This window comes from Andrena cerasifolii, chromosome 14, assembly GCF_050908995.1.
Source record: "Andrena cerasifolii isolate SP2316 chromosome 14, iyAndCera1_principal, whole genome shotgun sequence".
NCBI lineage: Eukaryota > Metazoa > Arthropoda > Insecta > Hymenoptera > Andrenidae > Andrena > Andrena cerasifolii.
In genome coordinates, this window is record NC_135131.1 from 5170208 (window position 1) to 5188432 (window position 18225).

General features: G+C 39.3%; 5 protein-coding genes across 11 annotated transcripts; 4 read left to right on the top strand and 1 right to left on the bottom strand.

Annotated features, from left to right (window-relative positions):
* Nucleotides 1-359: 359 nt before the first annotated feature.
* Spf45 (splicing factor 45) lies at nucleotides 360-2742 on the top strand. The gene is made up of 4 exons (XM_076827343.1): nucleotides 360-1342; nucleotides 1412-1723; nucleotides 1811-2242; nucleotides 2413-2742. Exons 1-4 carry the CDS (start codon nucleotides 1226-1228, stop codon nucleotides 2698-2700), a joined length of 1149 nt encoding a protein of 382 aa, XP_076683458.1. The 5' UTR covers nucleotides 360-1225; the 3' UTR covers nucleotides 2701-2742.
* A 787-nt stretch (nucleotides 2743-3529) lies between these two features.
* On the bottom strand, nucleotides 3530-5457 carry Alg2 (alpha-1,3/1,6-mannosyltransferase Alg2). The gene is made up of 2 exons (XM_076827342.1): nucleotides 5209-5457; nucleotides 3530-5082 (listed from the first exon to the last, which is right to left on the bottom strand). The coding sequence occupies exons 1-2, from the start codon at nucleotides 5455-5457 to the stop codon at nucleotides 4102-4104; spliced, it is 1230 nt and encodes a 409-aa protein (XP_076683457.1). The 3' UTR covers nucleotides 3530-4101.
* A 262-nt stretch (nucleotides 5458-5719) lies between these two features.
* LOC143376723 (vesicle transport through interaction with t-SNAREs homolog 1B-like) lies at nucleotides 5720-7183 on the top strand. 3 transcript variants are annotated; one of them, XM_076827356.1, is made up of 3 exons: nucleotides 5723-5862; nucleotides 6245-6439; nucleotides 6560-7183. In XM_076827356.1, the coding sequence occupies exon 3, from the start codon at nucleotides 6655-6657 to the stop codon at nucleotides 6997-6999; it is 345 nt and encodes a 114-aa protein (XP_076683471.1). In that variant the 5' UTR covers nucleotides 5723-5862; nucleotides 6245-6439; nucleotides 6560-6654; the 3' UTR covers nucleotides 7000-7183. The 3 variants fall into 3 exon arrangements, with proteins under 3 accessions (XP_076683470.1, XP_076683471.1, XP_076683469.1); XM_076827354.1 differs by lacking the exon at nucleotides 5723-5862 and adding an exon at nucleotides 5882-6142 and having other exon boundaries at nucleotides 6560-6746; XM_076827355.1 differs by lacking the exon at nucleotides 6245-6439 and having other exon boundaries at nucleotides 5720-5862.
* A 1117-nt stretch (nucleotides 7184-8300) lies between these two features.
* On the top strand, nucleotides 8301-17242 carry Cnk (connector enhancer of ksr). 5 transcript variants are annotated; one of them, XM_076827319.1, is made up of 13 exons: nucleotides 8301-8469; nucleotides 8959-9548; nucleotides 9868-9978; nucleotides 10045-10295; nucleotides 10369-12620; nucleotides 12706-12835; nucleotides 12903-13400; nucleotides 13466-13609; nucleotides 13989-14698; nucleotides 14759-15160; nucleotides 15232-15461; nucleotides 15530-15575; nucleotides 17062-17242. In XM_076827319.1, exons 1-13 carry the CDS (start codon nucleotides 8412-8414, stop codon nucleotides 17118-17120), a joined length of 5481 nt encoding a protein of 1826 aa, XP_076683434.1. In that variant the 5' UTR covers nucleotides 8301-8411; the 3' UTR covers nucleotides 17121-17242. The 5 variants fall into 5 exon arrangements, with proteins under 5 accessions (XP_076683434.1, XP_076683435.1, XP_076683432.1 ...); XM_076827320.1 differs by having other exon boundaries at nucleotides 15232-15404; XM_076827317.1 differs by lacking the exon at nucleotides 17062-17242 and having other exon boundaries at nucleotides 15232-15404; nucleotides 15530-16257.
* LOC143376721 (uncharacterized) lies at nucleotides 17204-18168 on the top strand. The gene is made up of 3 exons (XM_076827349.1): nucleotides 17204-17344; nucleotides 17515-17764; nucleotides 17847-18168. Exons 2-3 carry the CDS (start codon nucleotides 17574-17576, stop codon nucleotides 18145-18147), a joined length of 492 nt encoding a protein of 163 aa, XP_076683464.1. The 5' UTR covers nucleotides 17204-17344; nucleotides 17515-17573; the 3' UTR covers nucleotides 18148-18168.
* The last annotated feature ends 57 nt before the right edge of the window (nucleotides 18169-18225 follow it).

The following is an 18225-nucleotide window of genomic DNA, read 5'->3' on the forward strand; positions in this document are numbered from 1 at the left end:
AGCTGCGTTAAAAATTCATGTCGACCAATCACTGTACGATCGAAGGCATTATAGATTCGTTCAATGAGAAATGATGTTGTGTGAATGTGCAGATGGAGGGAAGATCAGCCAATCGGTAAAACCATGGACGTCACTTCCCTTGTAGACGCCTATCGTGACCAACTTAAATCACGAAACCGTTAATTTCTCGTAATCAAACTTCCTTTGTACTGCACAGTTTGATGAGCACATTGTGTTAATAAAAATATTACAATTTCATTCGAAACTGGCCAATTTGAAAATTAATGAACCCAATATACCCTCAACAATATCGTCAGTATAGTTATCGACCTCTGCATTCATTGATTAGCTATCTTTGGAGCTATATTGATAACCCGTTGTGACCAATTGCGTTCTACTCTGAACGCATCATAGACGCATTTAATTTGAAATAATATCGTGCGCATTATGTGTAATAAAACCTTGAATTACAATATATATGCTTTGTATAGCCGAGGCAAAGGAAAATCGAGTTAGTAGCTGGAGGAAGTTCCATGAACAACAATCCCCACTCTCTACCTTATCCCAACTATCTCGATGATCTTAAACATAATATTAGAAATATTTCGATTTTTGTTAATGATGCATATTATTACTACTATTTATATTTACCTCTATTAACATTTATATTAACCCCTAATAAAACATTCCTAAATAAGTAAAAACACCTACCACCTACTTCACACATGCAAACACTACATGCAATTGTTTAAATCTTGTATACCGCATGCGGTATCTACATTAAAATAACCCTTTCGTTGTCTGCATCTGTATAAATCCCGAAGCTTGTAATATAACCTACACTTTTCGCAGTTCGATATATATAAAACCAAACACAAATCGCTTGAATTAGTTACTTTCGTATGTGTGTGTACACTCGCCGTTTCTGTTTAAACAGACACATTCATAGAAGCGCTGTTAGCACTAACCTCAAATACACAAGGATTTTATTTAATGTTAAAAAAAAAACAACGTATAACCGTGTTTATTTTAAGGAATCGCTCGATTAACAGTATCTTTATTGTATTAATAAAACTGTTGAAATATTTGAGCATCACTGGTTTTGTAAGATCTATGACTTAGCCATACCCCCAATTTTAATTACGAGATCGAACAATACACTGCGATTTGTTATTAAGAGGCAACGTTTAAGTTAAGCGCAATACGCTTTGAGAGATTTAAAGCAATGTCTTTATACGACGATTTCGATAAACATCGAACATCTGACAAAGTGGCGGGATGGTCGTCCAGCATTAAGCTATTGCAATCTCAGTTACAATTAAAAAAAGCTGCTACTACGCAGGTAAATCTTTTATATAATAATGACTGAATTATAAGAGCATTTGAGATCATCGCTTTACTATGTGTTTAGCCAAAGCGTGAACAATATAGAAAAGCCACGGCGGTATTGGCACCTGTAATTGATTTGAAATCAAAGGCGAATCGAAACACAGATAGGGAGGAGGATGGGCCGCATAATAATCCGCTCTCCTCCGGTACTGTTAGCAGTATCGGGGTGGGCGGGGAGTTCGATTGGAACGTAGTAAACGAATACGATCCTATGTGGCCCAACGAATATGACAAAGTTGTTAAAGAATTAAGAGATTTACGGGATAGAGAGCACGATCAAGAGACTGAAATGCGTAAACGCAGGCGAGATAGCTCAAGGTTTGAGGACACGCAGGTAATGTATGATCGTTGTACGAACTTTACCTTGTATGTCTTGAAAACATAGACATTCCTCTTTATATGATACAAATGCCTGCTTTAGGCTTCCTCGGCGAACAACACAATGATTCCTCCTGAGAGAGACGAGGAAAGAACACCAACCTCGAGGGGTATCGTTGGTGGAGCAGCTATAGCACCGCCACCTTCTTTGCAAGAATCTTCCGACCTTCCACCACCAGCGTCGAGGCCACAAGCTAATATGGGATACGCGACATCATCCGTGGCGGCTAAAATAATGGCTAAATATGGCTTCAAAGAAGGACAAGGGCTCGGTAAAAAGGAGCAAGGGATGTCTGTTGCGCTACAAGTGGAGAAAACTAGCAAACGGGGTGGAAGAATTGTCGGTGAAAGGGAGCAGCTTATGCCGCCGCCGCCACCCCTTGCTGTTTCTCCACCTCCAGCGGCATTACAAGGTTCTCTGGTACCATCTGCGGAGGAGCCTAGTATTACAGAAATAATGAAATGTCCGAGCAAGGTAATATTGAAGGGAAATGATGGATGTCGCGAATTATTTGAAATATTCTCTTATTCGATGCCCATTCTTATTGAGACACTTAAGGGGTCATTCTGGTAATCACGCCGCAAAATTCGGCAACATTCAGGCTTTTTTTTCTCCATTTAAAAATCTATAATGTTCTCGATTAGGTTGTATTGTTACGTAACATGGTTGGTCCTGGAGAAGTGGACGAGGACCTCGAACCTGAAGTTAAAGACGAGTGTAACACAAAGTATGGCGATGTGGCGCGTGTTATTATCCACGAAGTGGCAGACGCTGTTGCCGAAGAGGCTGTCAGGATCTTCGTAGAATTTAAAAGAATAGAAAGTGCTATCAAAGCTGTCGTTGATTTAAATGGACGCTTCTTTGGTGGAAGACAAGTTAAAGCAGGTTTTTATTCCAGTGAAAAACTTGACACTTTACAATTAATGGACTAACTTCCTACTGAACAATTTCATTTAATAAATGCAATAAAACAATTGTACCAAATTAAGGATATTATTCCGAAAGGGACCGGTGGCCGATCGAGATGAGGTTTGGGGGAGGGGTTGCGGATCCTAAATCTAAAATTGTAGCTTCGGGTATTTATTAGTTTCCGAAATATTAATAAAAAATTATTAATTTTTTTTTTAAATCTTTTTTTGGACGTTGGTGCAGGTCCCCCTACCCGGGAACCTTCCCGTCCTGCCATTTTTTCATTTTTTAAATTTTGTGACCACAGTCTCATTTTTAGCATCCCCAAACTCACATCGGTTCGCTACCATGCTTTACGCGCTCCCCGCACTAATCTAGCCCCAACCAATACTAATACCCGGAACAAGTTGGAAAGTGGAATGCGTTGTGTCGGTATAAGTCAATAGAAATATTGTTAAGAGGGGGGACCGTGGTAAAGTGATTAAAAAAAAATCGGTAAGGCGTACCCTTTTATGCACAATTACCCCTGTATCTTTTGAACGCATTAATTGCCGAAGCTAAAATTTTATATTTGGGGTCTTTCCGCACCCATCGTAATACCCACTAAGTTTCATCTCGATCAGTCACCGGTCCCTTTCGGAAGTACAGCCCAAATTAATGCGTTGACTATTATGTAGAAACATATAGAATGTATTGTAGTTTTTAAGTTAACGTTTATGCCATTACATTTAAATAACGTGGATGAAGTTTCTGATGACTCGATGCGATGGAAGGGAAGCAGAATTTACACGATAGTCAACGAATTAATAAACATTTCAGTCCATGTTCCATTTAGAACTAAACGAGGTGTAATATAGTTTAAATGCTTTTATATGTATCATATAATTACTAATCTTCTTATGAATGTAATATAAAGAACATGTGCACAATAAATATAAATGATAGGTACATATAAAAATTCTTTGTCCTACATAAATAAGAGTAACAGCAGTGGCGGATTTAAGGAAAAGGGCCCAGGTGGCAAACGTTCCGAGGGGCCCATTTTATCGGGAAAATGAAAAGGTAGTTTACTAAAAACGGGCTAAGGCAGCAACAGCTCATCGGCCGCCTATTAAATCCGCCACTGAATAACAGATAAAATTGAATAAATACTCTCAACCCTCGATACAAACATTAATATATAAAATATGGAATATAGAAGACAATAAAGGAACATATATACTTTTTCGAACGTCATAATGGACTATAGTAAAATGATGTAGTAAATCTACACTTGCATTGCAATTTCAGTTCACCCGTGCAATGATATCGTATATCATCTCTTTGTCACATTCTCCATATATTTGCATTGTATAAAAAATATAATTAAAATGTAATAGATCGAATCTTCATCAGTAACATACAAAAGTCCAACAATTAGGAATTTATGTTGACTTTTTATTACTAATTAAGTCCTTGACTGCCTCATCTAGCTGAGCACTAAATGCAGTAAAGCTGAAGGTCTTCATAAATCGATCTTTGCCCTCGATACCAAATTCTTGTACGCTCTTCGGATTCTTTATCAAAAAAGCTATTTTCGAAGCAAACGCATCGCCAGATAGGTCGACTAAAAACCCAGTAACTCCAGAAATCACAGACTCCTTTGGACCACCGGAATTATGCGCGATGACTGGTTTACTCGTATACATTGCCTCGAGTGGGACGATACCAAAGTGTTCATTTAACGGTGTGTATAATAACACTTTACAATGATTTAAAATAGATACTTTATCAATGTCCGACGGAGAGCGAAGGAATATTACTTTGTCAGTGACGTGCAATTCATCAGCGAGCCCTATTAATTCCAAGTAATGCTCCACATTCTCCTCCACTCTTTTGTCATACCCCCCAGCCATAATTAAGTACACTTTCTGGTACTCCTCGTCTGTTAAGTACTTCTTAAGTTCCGCGAGCGCTTCCACCGCTAATCCCAAATTCTTCTTACGTTCGTATCTATTAATCGACAACAATACGATACTATCGGACGGTAATTTCTTATCGAGTACTCTTTCCAAGGTGATTATTCGAGTCTTGTCGAAAAAGTCTGTGTTAATGGAGGGATACAGGACTTCAGGCTCCACGTGCAATCTCTTAAAAGTATTTTGGAATACGCTGCGCGTGTACACGCTATTCACGAATATCTTATGCGCCATTCCAGTCGTGACTTCTTCCAAATAATTCAGAGGGGCGCGATACAACTGTTTAATAATGCCTTCTGGTTGCGAGAGCAACTGGTCCGGGTGATGGCAGTAAAAGATTATGTATGGAATTCTTAATCGGAGGATGGGAATGCATACAGACACCAAGTCGCAGAACACGATCTCTGGTCGGTGTTCGCAGAATATGATGTAACTAGCGGCGTATATCTGTAACAAAGATACAGCATTGAACGGGCGACGGAGGATCGTGATCCCGGTGCGGAAGGTATGTGGCAACAGGTTCTAACATATTAAAGCGAGCGAGATTGCTTAGTATGTATGAAATTAGCTCACCATACGTATGTATGCGAAAAGTGCAAAGAATCTACCCAAGACATGCCTGGGTAACCAGTTCCCAACGACTGTAACGGGAATCGTTCCATCTTTGGTTTCGGAGAAACAGTGCTCCGGATCGTGATGAGTTGTCACGAAATTAACCTCGTAACCCTTTCTCTTTAAAGCCAGCGCAGCATCGACTACCAGCCGCTCTGCTCCCCCGATTCCAAGGTCGGGATGCAGAAATGTAATTCGTGTCATTTTCATTAATCAAATCACATCAAATACAATATCCTCTTAAAAGAACAGCATTAGATCGCAATGTCCACAATACTGCCGGCCGCTAGTAACACCTGGTAACACCTGTTAGACCGTCACTGTAAAGGCTATTTTTAACACGCAAAGAAGCTGATATCATCGCGCCTGTCAAAGTCATAGAAACTGCCGAAACATTAGTCGAATGTTTATACAGCGACGATACTGCATAATACAGCTAAAATCTCTTTATGCGGTTACAATTTAGAGGAAAATTTGAAGATAATTGAAAGCGTATGTGCACGGGAACGGATTAGAAAGAAGTGCGTATTGCGGAGCATACTTGGCCGCGACATAACCAGTTGATTAACAAAAGACGTCAATCACCAGATCGTTCCCTGCGACTTCACTGATAAGGTAAACCCTGATTATTGAATTTCAGTGGTAATTAAATAGATTCTGTCGATTATGTCGGCTGTTGCGAGAAGTAACTTGGGCGGGAATGAAAAGAAACGCTTGAGAGAATCGTTTCGTCTGATGGACAGTGACGCAGATGGTTATTTAGATTATCATGAAATGAAAGCTGCGTTGAAAGCTCTGGGCTTTGCAGTCAAAAAATCTTACGTCTTAGCTGTTATGCGAATGTACGATAAGCACGGTTCTAACAAAATTAGTCTCGAAGATTTTAATTATGTTGGTGCGTGAAAGAAGATGCTTGTTAATTATGCATGGGTAGTGTTAACCTAAATAGGGTGTCGTTAAATGTTTCGAAAGTAACGTCGACTCGATCTTTGTACAGTGTCAGAGAAGTTAAGCAAACGCAGTTCTTTAGATGAAACGAAATATGCGTTTAAGGTGTTTACAAGTAATTCTACAAGTAATAGGATAACTTTAGAAGATTTACAAAGACTTAATAGAAACCTTGACTGTAACTTGACAATCGAAGAGATGGAACTTATGATCAAAGAATTTGACTCTGATCAAGATGGTTCTAGTAAGAAGATTTTAATAAGAGTCGATTAAGTTTATTGATATGACTTAAATCTGATGTTATGTATTTTATTTTATTCTTTGATGAAGTAGGTAACTATATAATGTCTATTTATGATTTTAGTCGATGAGAGTGAATTCATGGAAATTATGACGGATCTTGGAATTTAAATGAGCGTTGCTCTTCGGTTGTGAATGTAAATTGTGAATATCTTCACGATGGATTTCGGGATCAATTGGGAAGAAGAACACAGGCGTACGTTACTGGAAGGTAATGCAGTACTGGCGCGTTCGGTACAGTCGGTTGCGAGGTCTCAAATAGCTGCTGCCGAGAATGAGCAAATAGGGACAGAGGTGATTTCTGAATTGGGGGGGCAAAGGGAGCGGTTATTACAAGCTAAGAGAAGATTATCGCAAACAGATGAAGAATTGAATAAAGCAAGGAGAATACTAAACATTATGCGAAGAGGTGTTTTAATGAATAAGTTCGTATTAATTCTAATTATACTGCTAGAAGTCGCTATACTTGGTATTATCGTGTATCTAAAATTCTTTCACTCATAATATAATGCAGCGTATTAATTGGTTTGAGTATTCCATATATTGTATGTATATATATGTACACAGACTCTTAATTTTATTAATGTAATATGTATATTCTGTATAGAACCCATTTCAACTTGCGTTATAATTCAAATATTCTAATGTATTTTACTCAAAGTTCATACAATAAAATAGCGTAATTTGAGTCCCACTAGTACATAATACTGAATATGAAGTACCAACTATATAGGTATAAATGAAATCTTAGAAATAGCTGTGTTTCATGACATTGTAATTTGTTAATGGCACCATGACATTGTAATTTGTTAATGGCACGATGACAATACAATGCAGTTTAATATATGTATGTGTAGATCATTGAGCTCTATACTATAGTCTGATTTTCGAGAGTTGAGACCTGAGGCGGGTCCCTCGGTGGTTAAGGAGGAACCAATGGTACGCTATGGATTGTGGACCCGCCTCAGGTCTCAACTCTCGAAAATCAGACTATAACTGGAGTGTGAACAGCGCACAGAGCAATGGCGGCCGGGCCAAGGAAGAGAAATATTGTGCTTTCTCTGTCTTACTACAAACTGCAAACTCCCACGGATCTGACACATGCGATTGGTCGTAGCACTTTCCCTGCCGGTTTCCTACCAATCAACAGTATATCCCTGCGCGGAACGAGTCCACTCTAAAGTGGAATGCAGTATAGAGTTCAATGGTGATTGACCAGTGGGTAGTGGTCAGTAGCAGAGTTGGGCAAAATGTAATCTAATTACAAATTACGATTAAAATGTATTTGTGTAATTGATTACACATTATTTTCTGTAATGTGACAAAATTGTGGTCAACTACCTAAATTAACGATTACAGGAAATAATACGGGGATAGATATACAAGCTTAAAAATGCTTTGTAAATTAATTTTCAAGTTTTCATTCTATTGAGAATATAGAGACAAGTCTCCTTACTCTTACTTCATGGGTAGACGGTACAGAGTCTGAACACCTGTCTATTAGTATCCTATACCCCGTCTGTGGTTAGAGACACTATAGTGTTTCTATTTTCAGTCGTGTTGCCGCGCATTCTACATTCCAGAACGGTGACTTTGGGAACTACTTCAACTCAATCACCGAAGTCGGTAAAGTTAGTAGTGAATGAGAAAACAGTTCCAACCGCTAGTAGGATTGCGATCGAATTCCACTCCGAATCGATAACATTGCATGCGGCACGAAAATGGTAAGAGGGCCCCAAGAGCCCCCGCTTTGTGTGGCAAAAATTTACATAGGATGCAAGGTCTATTCTATATCTTGTCCGTGATTGAATCAAGTATTTAACAGTTATCGACGGGGCGAAGTGGAAATTAGACCGAGTGAGAACGAGCAGAATCTTTACTCTTTAGTATTTTGTGAACCGATACATGATCGGGACATGGCGTATGTTAATGTAGCCGAATGGAAAACCGATCAAGTGTGCGAGTGGTTGAAAGGTGCGAAAAGCCTAATGCCTTTTGGAATCAGTCCACCCTTTGCTAGGTAGATTTCGCGAAACCCAGTGACTTCACATACCCGTCGAAATGGTGCATCGCCGAGATATCCGTGTGAATATACCACTTGTAATGTACACCCGCAGCCTCTCTCCTGTTCCCTCTTCCCAATTTAATCAGTCACTTCGTTATATGTGTTAAACAGTGTTGATTGGTTTAATCGTCTGCAGCGAATGCGCAATTCATGAATGATGCATTATCTCGAAGAGGGAAAGTGTTAGCGCCTAGTCAGCCAGTTTCTATTTACAAATATTCTTCTACCACAAACAATAGCTCCGTTCCTTACAGCAATTATTAATGTCTTTGTTTACCTACACTGCCATGTCCATCCGTCAGTGGACACTCGGTAGCCTCGGACGAATAGCAAATTAACGCGACAGAAAAAAACGTAATATAAATTTCAGATTAATTTAGACGCAATTTGTTTCGCAGGCTTGGACAATTCTGTGCTACCCTATGTGCATAGCTTCACGAATCACGGTGTCAGTGGACAGCAACTATTAAGTCTTAGACCCGAGGACCTAGAGCATCTCGGAGTGTTGAAGCTCGGCCATCAGGAAATTATTCTCGAAGCTGTAGAGTATTTAAGAAACTTCCATTATGAACTCGATCGCGAGAATCTGCAACTTTTGGCACTGCGATTGTCTTGCCAAGCGCACAGCCTGCAAAACGAGCTCTCCCGTCAGACGGACTCTAAACCTGTCACTACTCAAACATTATCCGACGTAGCGTCGGTTATAACGGCCGTAAAGCCATTGGTGAGGTGGCTGGATCGGCCTCCCTTCAGCGGGCAACTAGAATACAATGACAAGAAAGCCGAGCTGATGAAGCTAGCCTTGGAAATGGCCACGTGCGCGCAAAGAGATAGATTCGCTGAAAAGCCGATAGAAGAAATTAGGACGATCTGCGGGCAGCTGGCGAAATTGGCGGATTATATAATACAAGATATTACTGATCCTATGATATTGCAACCTGCTAGTTTAGACCTGGCTACTTTAAAGAAGAAGCCTGGAGATGACTTAGTGAGTATTCAAATATTTTCAATTACTAATAAACAAAATACCCTTCTATTTTAGGCCTTCTATTTTGCATTCTTCTCTTTTAAAGAAGTCCATAATGTACATAGAATATATAACATATTTGACACGAGTCGTACAGTATTACACTTTATGACCAGCATGAAAAAAGTTATCTGCTACATCCTCTACAGATAATGCCGCACCCATTGATTCAACGCAACCCTAACATCCTGCTTAGATAATTCTTCTGTAGGATATAACTGAGTTGTTAACGTTGTAGAAAAAGAATAATCGTGTATTATGAAGAATTTCTGTTTCGTAGGGATTTTACATTTTGCCATCTTTTCACGGAGCTCATCAAATCGCCGAAATTAAATTCGGCTCGGCTGCGCATCAGTGCGGCAAAATGGAGGAAGGGGATGAGATAGTTCAGGTATTTTCCCCCTGATACTCCTCCACTTTATGCTGGACGTGCCAATAATTCGAATAAATATCTTAGGTGAATTATCAGACCGTGGTTGGCTGGGAACGGAAAAATCTTCTGGAATTATTTCGCGAGAGTCCGGCCGAAGTATTATTAACTTTAAAGCGCAGGCCGAGGCACACAAAAGTATACGGTCAAATTTATATAAAGCCATATCGACTTCCAAGCAATAAGAAGACATCGTACACGACACGATGGCAGCACAATCTTCCGTCGCCGAGGCCAGAATTATTGACCATACCAGATTTTACAATGCCATTACCAAGGTATCGTCCATACCCTCCCTTTTGGCGCTCGCGTGGAGGTATGAAGTTTAATTTCTTTGTAAAATCTGTTTAGGCATATGCCAAAGAATCCCAGTCCGGAGCCCGCGAGTATTTTAGACACGGTGAATATATTAGACACGATGATCATAGACAGTAGCGACTCGGACAGCGAAGCGGAACCGCCGTTGTCCATTCGATTGTATTCAACAAAACCAAGGAATTCGGTTCAGCGGCGAGCGACTATAACTGGTGCTAGTCCTACTACCAAGCATGGAATTGATATCGAACAGTTTTGGAAGGAATTGAAGCAGGAGCATAGTACAACTTCTCAATTACGAGACAAAGCAGCGTCCTGCGCTCACGGTTTAGATAACGTACCTTCGAATATACGGCCGCAATCGTGCTTGAGCATAGAGCAGAGCAAACGAAAGAAAAGGCCCGACGGCCAAGCCGACGATAAAAAAGTGCAGTTCCAAGAGAAATTTCTTAAGCCCGATGTTCCTCAAATAGATAGCGTTACGCATGAAACGAAAGATGAATGTAAGACCGTTGAAAATTGCGAGGAAGCGTTAACTATTAGTAATACGAGCAATCCTAGCCAAGTTTCGCAAGCATCCACTAATGTTACCAATAACAATAATTCGAGTGATACAAGCGTGCCTTTAGATGAGTGCAACAATTTCATTAGAGATAGGCATAGTCATAATAAAAATATACAATGCAGTAAAGAGTCTAGTATATGTAGCGTTAAAGAGCGAGGTAAGTTGGACAAGAGTTACAGCACACCAGCGTACGACTTAATGGATACGGAGAGTATAGAGGAGAGGAAGCAGAAGTTGTTTCACACGCTGGAATCGTCTACAAGTAGCTTCGGTAATGTATCTACTACTAAGACTGATATTCGATTGACTTCTACGAATACCGAAGACCAACCGAAATCGATAAATATCGATGATCAAAGGCAAAGTACTCGCGCATGCTTTGCCAGCAGTGCTGTTCAAAATGTTAGCAATACGGACAGACATATTGTACAGAATAACGAAGGAGAGCAATTTGTCGAAGCATCCCAACACTCAAACTCGCTTAAAACTTTTGTACGTAACGTAAGTGATGTAAGTCCTAGAAACAGTATAGCAAACCAAAGCAATAAAGAGTGTATTATCTCAGATGTAAATAAGGGTGACAAGAATAACGTAATGGATAACTTAAGCGGCGAATTCGAGAATGTATCGGTAGCATCTAGTAATCAAAATTTTGCGAGTAATCCTAGCTCGTGTCACGAAAGGAATGAAGATAAGTCGGAACCGATGAATAGCTGTGCACAAAATAACAGCGGAAGCAATCAAAGTTTAACTAAATTCGGAAAGATTCTTCAAACATTTAATTGCACTCAGACGGAACAAAAGAAATTAATTGAAAGGAAACCTTCCAGCGCGTCCATAAAAGAAAAATTGCAATTTGAAGAAAAGTCACGAACAAACTGTGATTTGAATTCTGCTGAGATCGATGCGTCGAATATTAATCAACATGCGCCACAAATTCAGATTTTTCACAAAATGCAGAACGATAATACAAAAACTGAAGATGTGACTTGTCAAGGGAATATGGCACAGCCTTGTAAATATGTAGAGCTAACGAAGGTCGAATCTAGTAAGAAGCCGGATCCCAAGTCACATTCGATACCTCCGGATCCTCCTCCACGAAAATATTTTTCAAAATCAACAGTGAATTCATCTTCAGATAATACTTTAAGGGTTTCCGAAGATCAAGAGAAGCATCGCGCATCTCAAAGACCCAATGTCAGGAGGGATCTAAAAAGACCAGAATTCTCTCTAGATAATCATATTAAAAGTAACTTGGATCTTCAAGAGAGGCAAGATTATTTTGATACGTGTAATAGCTTCGCAGAGAGATCAATAGAATTTATCGACGAAACGAACGCTTTAGGTAACGAACGCAGACCTAGTTTAAACATGGACTCTTCGTATATAGAATACAATGATAAGCAAATAAAAGAAAGCAAATCTATCTGTGATAAGTACGAACCGTTCAATGAGAAATATGCTTACGCCAGTTCGACGATGGATAGTTATAATCACGAGTCTTACGCTCAAAATACGGACTCTCCCGATGGTTCGTGCTCTTCGAAGCAATCGCAAACTCTAGAACATAAATCGAAAATTTCTGAGAAGGAGAGGAACTTCGAAAAGGGCGTAGTCAATAAGGCCATGATGGTAGCCAGAAGTATCGGGCTGCATGGGAGTCTAAGCAAATCTTCGAGTAGTAGTCCCAGGAGTAGCAGGAAACGAAGCATATTATTCGCGAGTAAGAAACTTACGTTCAAAAAGATCATTTACTAACTGATGCTTGCGTTTCTAAACACTAATTTCTGTTTTATTATTTGTACTAGGGAAAAGAAATATTTCTGTGAAAGATATGGGTACAGTCGATTTAGAAGGCTGGTTAACGTACCGCACAAGAGGTGCGGGTGGTGCTTGGGCTAAAGCTTGGTTCGTGTTGAAGTGCTCCTCTTTATACAGGTTTGTTAAATAAGCTTTCATATTTGCGGGTTTACAAGCAGTTATTTGATTGTGCTTATAAATACAGGTTCAAAGCTCAAAACAGCATGAAAGCGGATTGTCTCATAGCTTTGCCAGGATTCACTGTGTCGCGAGCTGCTGAAGTGAAATCTCGAAAATACGCGTTCAAAGTTTACCACACAGGAACAGTATTTTATTTCGCTGCGGACACAGAAGACTCCCTTACGTTATGGTTAGAGGCAATCAACAAAGCAACTCTGGGCGCAGACGGTCACAGTCGAAACAGCGCTCTCTTCAGCGAAACCGACGAAAGCGATGGCGAGCAAAAGAGTAAAGTGAAGAATGCTCTTACGCCAGAATATAAATCGAACCTCGACAAATCATTCGGATCGTTGAAGAAAGTTGTTCGCAAGGACTCTACTGGGTATAAAGATCACGAGATTAATGGTGCTAGTTTAGATAGGAAATACTTAAAGTTTCTTGGTACAAGGAATCACAACGTACCGGTTCCAACCGCACAATTTAGGAGTTACAGGAGAGTGCTCCCCACATCTACGCCGAACAAGTAAATGTATACGCTGATGTATATCCCGTTCAAAGTGAACGTGTAATGTTAATTCTGCTTTTCAGGAAACAAGACTCTGTTCCTAATTCGCCGGATCTGCAAATGACAATCGCAGGAAGCACATTTTATGGGTTGTGCGCTTCACAGAGCACTACAGATATGTCGTGTAGTACTCAGGATATGGGTGATTACAGACGCACAACAGACAGGTAACAATTTACATTGCATGCTGTAATACCAATATTAATTTTGTTGTTCTTAATCGTAGTATTTATTTTTTTAACACTTCACTAAACTCGAGTTACTATATACTATCCCTTTTATTGAAAACGTAGATTTTTAACTTGAAAGAACAGTGAAAAACATTGTTATACCTTTGAATTTACAATAAAATAATTAACCCAAAGCGCTGATTAAATTTATTTTATATGTTTATAGTTTGTGCATGTCTTCCCTTATTTTAATCACTCCCATGTACTCTATCCTCAATTGGCTTGGAAAGAATGTTTACTATTAATTTTATAATGCTATAAAGGACGTAATGAAATAAATGGTGGAGCAATGTTTAATGCTTAGATGTTCTAATAGCAGAAACAGAAGACCCGATGACCTGCAAGGTTTTATCACGCTAGAGGAATTCATGTTATCCCAACGGGAAGATCGGAGACAAATAACTAGGAATAGATCCGTATCGCCGCGAATGACACCTTTAACCAGCGACCACGTTCACGTTCAACATAGAAATTTTCATGACAATGGAACAGCTAACACTGAAGCAGCCGCCAATAACGATGTTGCATATGCTCGAAGTAAAACTAACGATGAAGTAGCGAATAACACTACACCCTCCTACGGGTACATGCGTAATATAGACAACTCGCACGCAGCGAGGCAATTAAGTGGTGATTTTGATTCAGAAAGAAACGAGAATAAGGGGGAATCGTCGAAATTTTCAGTTCACAAAAAGTCGAGTGAATTTAATTGCGCTCATAAGAAAAAGACGCAGGATGGATTAAGTTCGCGCCATGTAAAGTCGTACGACTCGACTCATTCAAGAAATGTTACGAATGATCAGAAACGCTCCACTTCTCTATACCATAACACATCGGATATTGATGAAAGGTTCGATAGACATGCAAGCACGGTTGGCGAATATAATACTAACGCTTGTGCGTATCAAGCACAGCCATCGAACAGTAATGAAACCTCTAGAGTATACGATTACTACTCATCGAAGAAGACCAATAGTTTTACCGACGATATCAAATCATTGCCAAAGCGACTTGCCCGAAACGATGGTAAGTTCTATGCGGAAATGGTATTTTTCATAGAGAAGCTGCAACAAATTTATATTTCAGGTTGCTCTGGGTCCAGCAGTGATCTTACATATCATGCTTCTTACGAAACGTTGCAACGCGCGAAGAAAGATGCGTCTGTAAGTCGTAAAGGGAGCTTCAACCTAACTAACCGACGTGATTACGGTCCATCGGACAAGCATTGGTTGGATTCTCTACGGCGAACTGATAAAAAGGATGTAGATTACGATAAGACTCGTTTAAAGAACGCAGCGCAGTACCAACCGCCACCTATACCATCTTCTCCATTCGAGCAGGAAGGAATGACGGCTGCATTCGAGATGCATTTGGACAAAGGCGAACAAGTCCAGAAGCCAAGTCGCTTGAGAAATCTATTCGGCAATAAATGCCAGCAGAAGCCCTGCACGTTGGATTTGCCTAAAGAGACTCAGAAAACTTTGCTGGGTGAATACGACTGCCTTCGTTTTATATTCCAATGATGTGCATCTTATACTAACTTTAGCATACGCTTCCAGGATCGCCAAGATTGCACAGAGCCCTTTTTCGAGAGAAATGTTACAACCAGTCCCGATTGCCCAGCCGATCGAACAGCCAAAGTCCCGGCGACAGTGGAATCAGTCAATCTGTTAGCTCCTTCAGTGGAAATAGCCCTCAAACCCTCAGTCAGAGTTTCAGTTCAGTGAGTTCTGTAAGTGATTGGAGTCCAGATACGCCATCGCCATCTGCTTCGAACTTAATATCAAAAGTACGTGCTCGAACAGCGTATGAGTTTCAAATGGAATCCTTACTGTAATTCGACGAACTTGCTTTCAGGGCGGCGCGAGTCATCTGTTATGCCAGAAAGGATTCACCAGCACAGGTAGAAACTCATTAAACCCGCCGACATTGCCTTACATACCACCACCCACCTCACCGCCACCCGATTACCCTGGTCTCGAGTACCCGCCGGTGTTCGAGCCCGGAACCTATTCCCTTTTGGACGCTTCGTTGCTGCGTAATCGTAACAAAAGCAACCGGGACCCCCATTAACCAGCGATACCATAACGTAGGATCATTGGATCTACGATGACAACAGCCAAAGATAATTCCTTTCATTATTCATTAACGTAATCAGCTGTCTTGTGTAAGAAATTTTTAAGAGTTTACTAGTATTTTTCCACGAAGTATTGGAATATAACCGTCCATTTTATGACCATTCGAAAGCTATCAAAATCGTTTTGTATGAACTGAAATTTATAAACTATCCGCTCAGAACGGCACGAGTCGAGTGTAATATACGTCAGCTGAGTGGACGACTGAAATCGATATCGCGTACCATTGCCTTTGTAGGTGTACGGGAAATACTACTTGTATCTAATTTGAGGGGATTCCTTTTATTATCGTTATTTGTAATTATTTCTAGCATAAATAAGCGACTCGAGACGTTTTACTGTACTTTTCGAAGTGTTTTCGAGAGAGTATTATGTAAACTAAACATTTTATTGTATATGGATTATGTAATTCTATATTAATTAATAAGGAAGCATCTTTACACGCAGAAAGTTACGAGGCCACTCTTCTTTTACATAAAGGACTATTACGAAACTTATAATTGTACATTTTCTGACGAACAAAGGGGGTTGATTAGATGAACCACGAAGCATCAAATATTTCTACGATATCTAGATCGATTCGTGTATGCAGCAGTATCTTTAAACGGTCATCTCTATTTTAAATGCTGGCGTAGAATGGTCTGTTTTATTGTATATGTATATAAAGATTTAAGCTAATGAATAATATCGAACAAAAATAACGGAAGTGCTCTTGGAAGTTAGTAAAATACGAATATATTATAATTTGCATTTCTATGAAATCCATTGAAAGGGTACTGCGTTAGACTTTTTGATAGTATTTTATAAATAATTTTATATACATTAATATATATATATATACACATTTGTACACGATGTGATGTTCTGTGAAGTGCCTACATATCTTCTTTATATAATTTTTGTATATAATAAAGTCCATATTTTAGCTATTAATATATATAATTTGAAAGCGTATGATTTCTATTATAATTTATGCTCAAGAGATTTTCAAAAAGTATTACAAAGTATTAAAAAGTATTCGCGTTACGAACTATTTATGTATTTTCTGTATTTTTATAATAGTTTGTAACTATGACACATATTTTCTAAATATACTGGAAAACATTAATTATATCTGATATAACAAAGAAATGCCTGTTTTATTATAATAAGCATTTTCCGCGTAATAGTCAGATGATATAAACGAATTCCGAAGTAACGTTAAATAAAGTTATATAATTTGCTGCTAATAATAGAAAAACGTTCTTGTTTTAGGTGAATGCTTTCGTATTCCCCGCTCGACAATTTCGTCGCTTCGATCGCGATTCGATTGAAGATATCGATCAATATCGATTCTCATACGAAGAAGAGGTATCGACTATCGAGGGATTTTTCGAGTTTGTATGGTGCGACTGGTAAATTTCTCACGTAGAATCGGTTTTTAAACCGTGTTGACCGTTTGGCTGCCAAACTTTGGTGTGATCCAGTGCATTCAAGTCGATCGTTACAAAAGATACGAATTACTTTGGTGATCGAAGAAAGTTTATAACAATACACGGTTAGTACAACAGACTTCGAAAACAAATTTAACGATTCAGATTCCCACAGTTACGAATTAATACCATTTACACTTTCAATCGCTAATAACCATATACAGCGACGAAGCGATGTATTGTAAACAATTACACAATACATTCAAGTACATCAGTAATTCTCCAAACTTTCTAGAATTTCGCAGCATACACGTGCGCGCGAACACGTTATAAATAAGGACATAAACAAGAATCATGTCAAAGGCCATGTCAGAGCCAATCGATTTTATTGACTTGACGGTAGAGTCGGCGGAGAAATATTTAAACAGAAATAGAAACAGGAACGGCAATGCTGAAAACATATCTAATAATATTGCGAGAACGAAGCCAAAAAAGCGTACCTCTTCCAAACAACAACAAACGACGCAGCTCAGCGATTCGATTATGTATGTATCACTTTGTAATTAATCTCCCTTCTTTCGCTTTAAACAGAGTCGGGTGTCGTTAATAGTATAAATTTCATTTTAGAGAAATAGCAGTCGAAAGCGCGCGCAGAGATGCAAAATCGTCGGAAGTCATAGACATTGATAATAATTCAGCTCGCAACAGTGGGACGTGTTGTATCAACGAGTCCACGGCGGGAAACTTACATGTGTTGACGTGCCCGATATGTTACGAAGAACTGTCTTCTAAACTGAAACCTATGTCTACGCGCTGCGGGCATATATTTTGCTCGCATTGCTTAGAACAAATTATGCGTACCTCAAGAAAATGTCCAACGTGTCAAAGAGCCATTAAACACCGAGCTTGTACCCGCTTATACTTCTAGTTTATATCTTCTTTTTTTATATTTATTCGCATTTCAACTTTCTCTCTCTCTCTCTCTCTCTCTCTCTCTCTCTCAAAA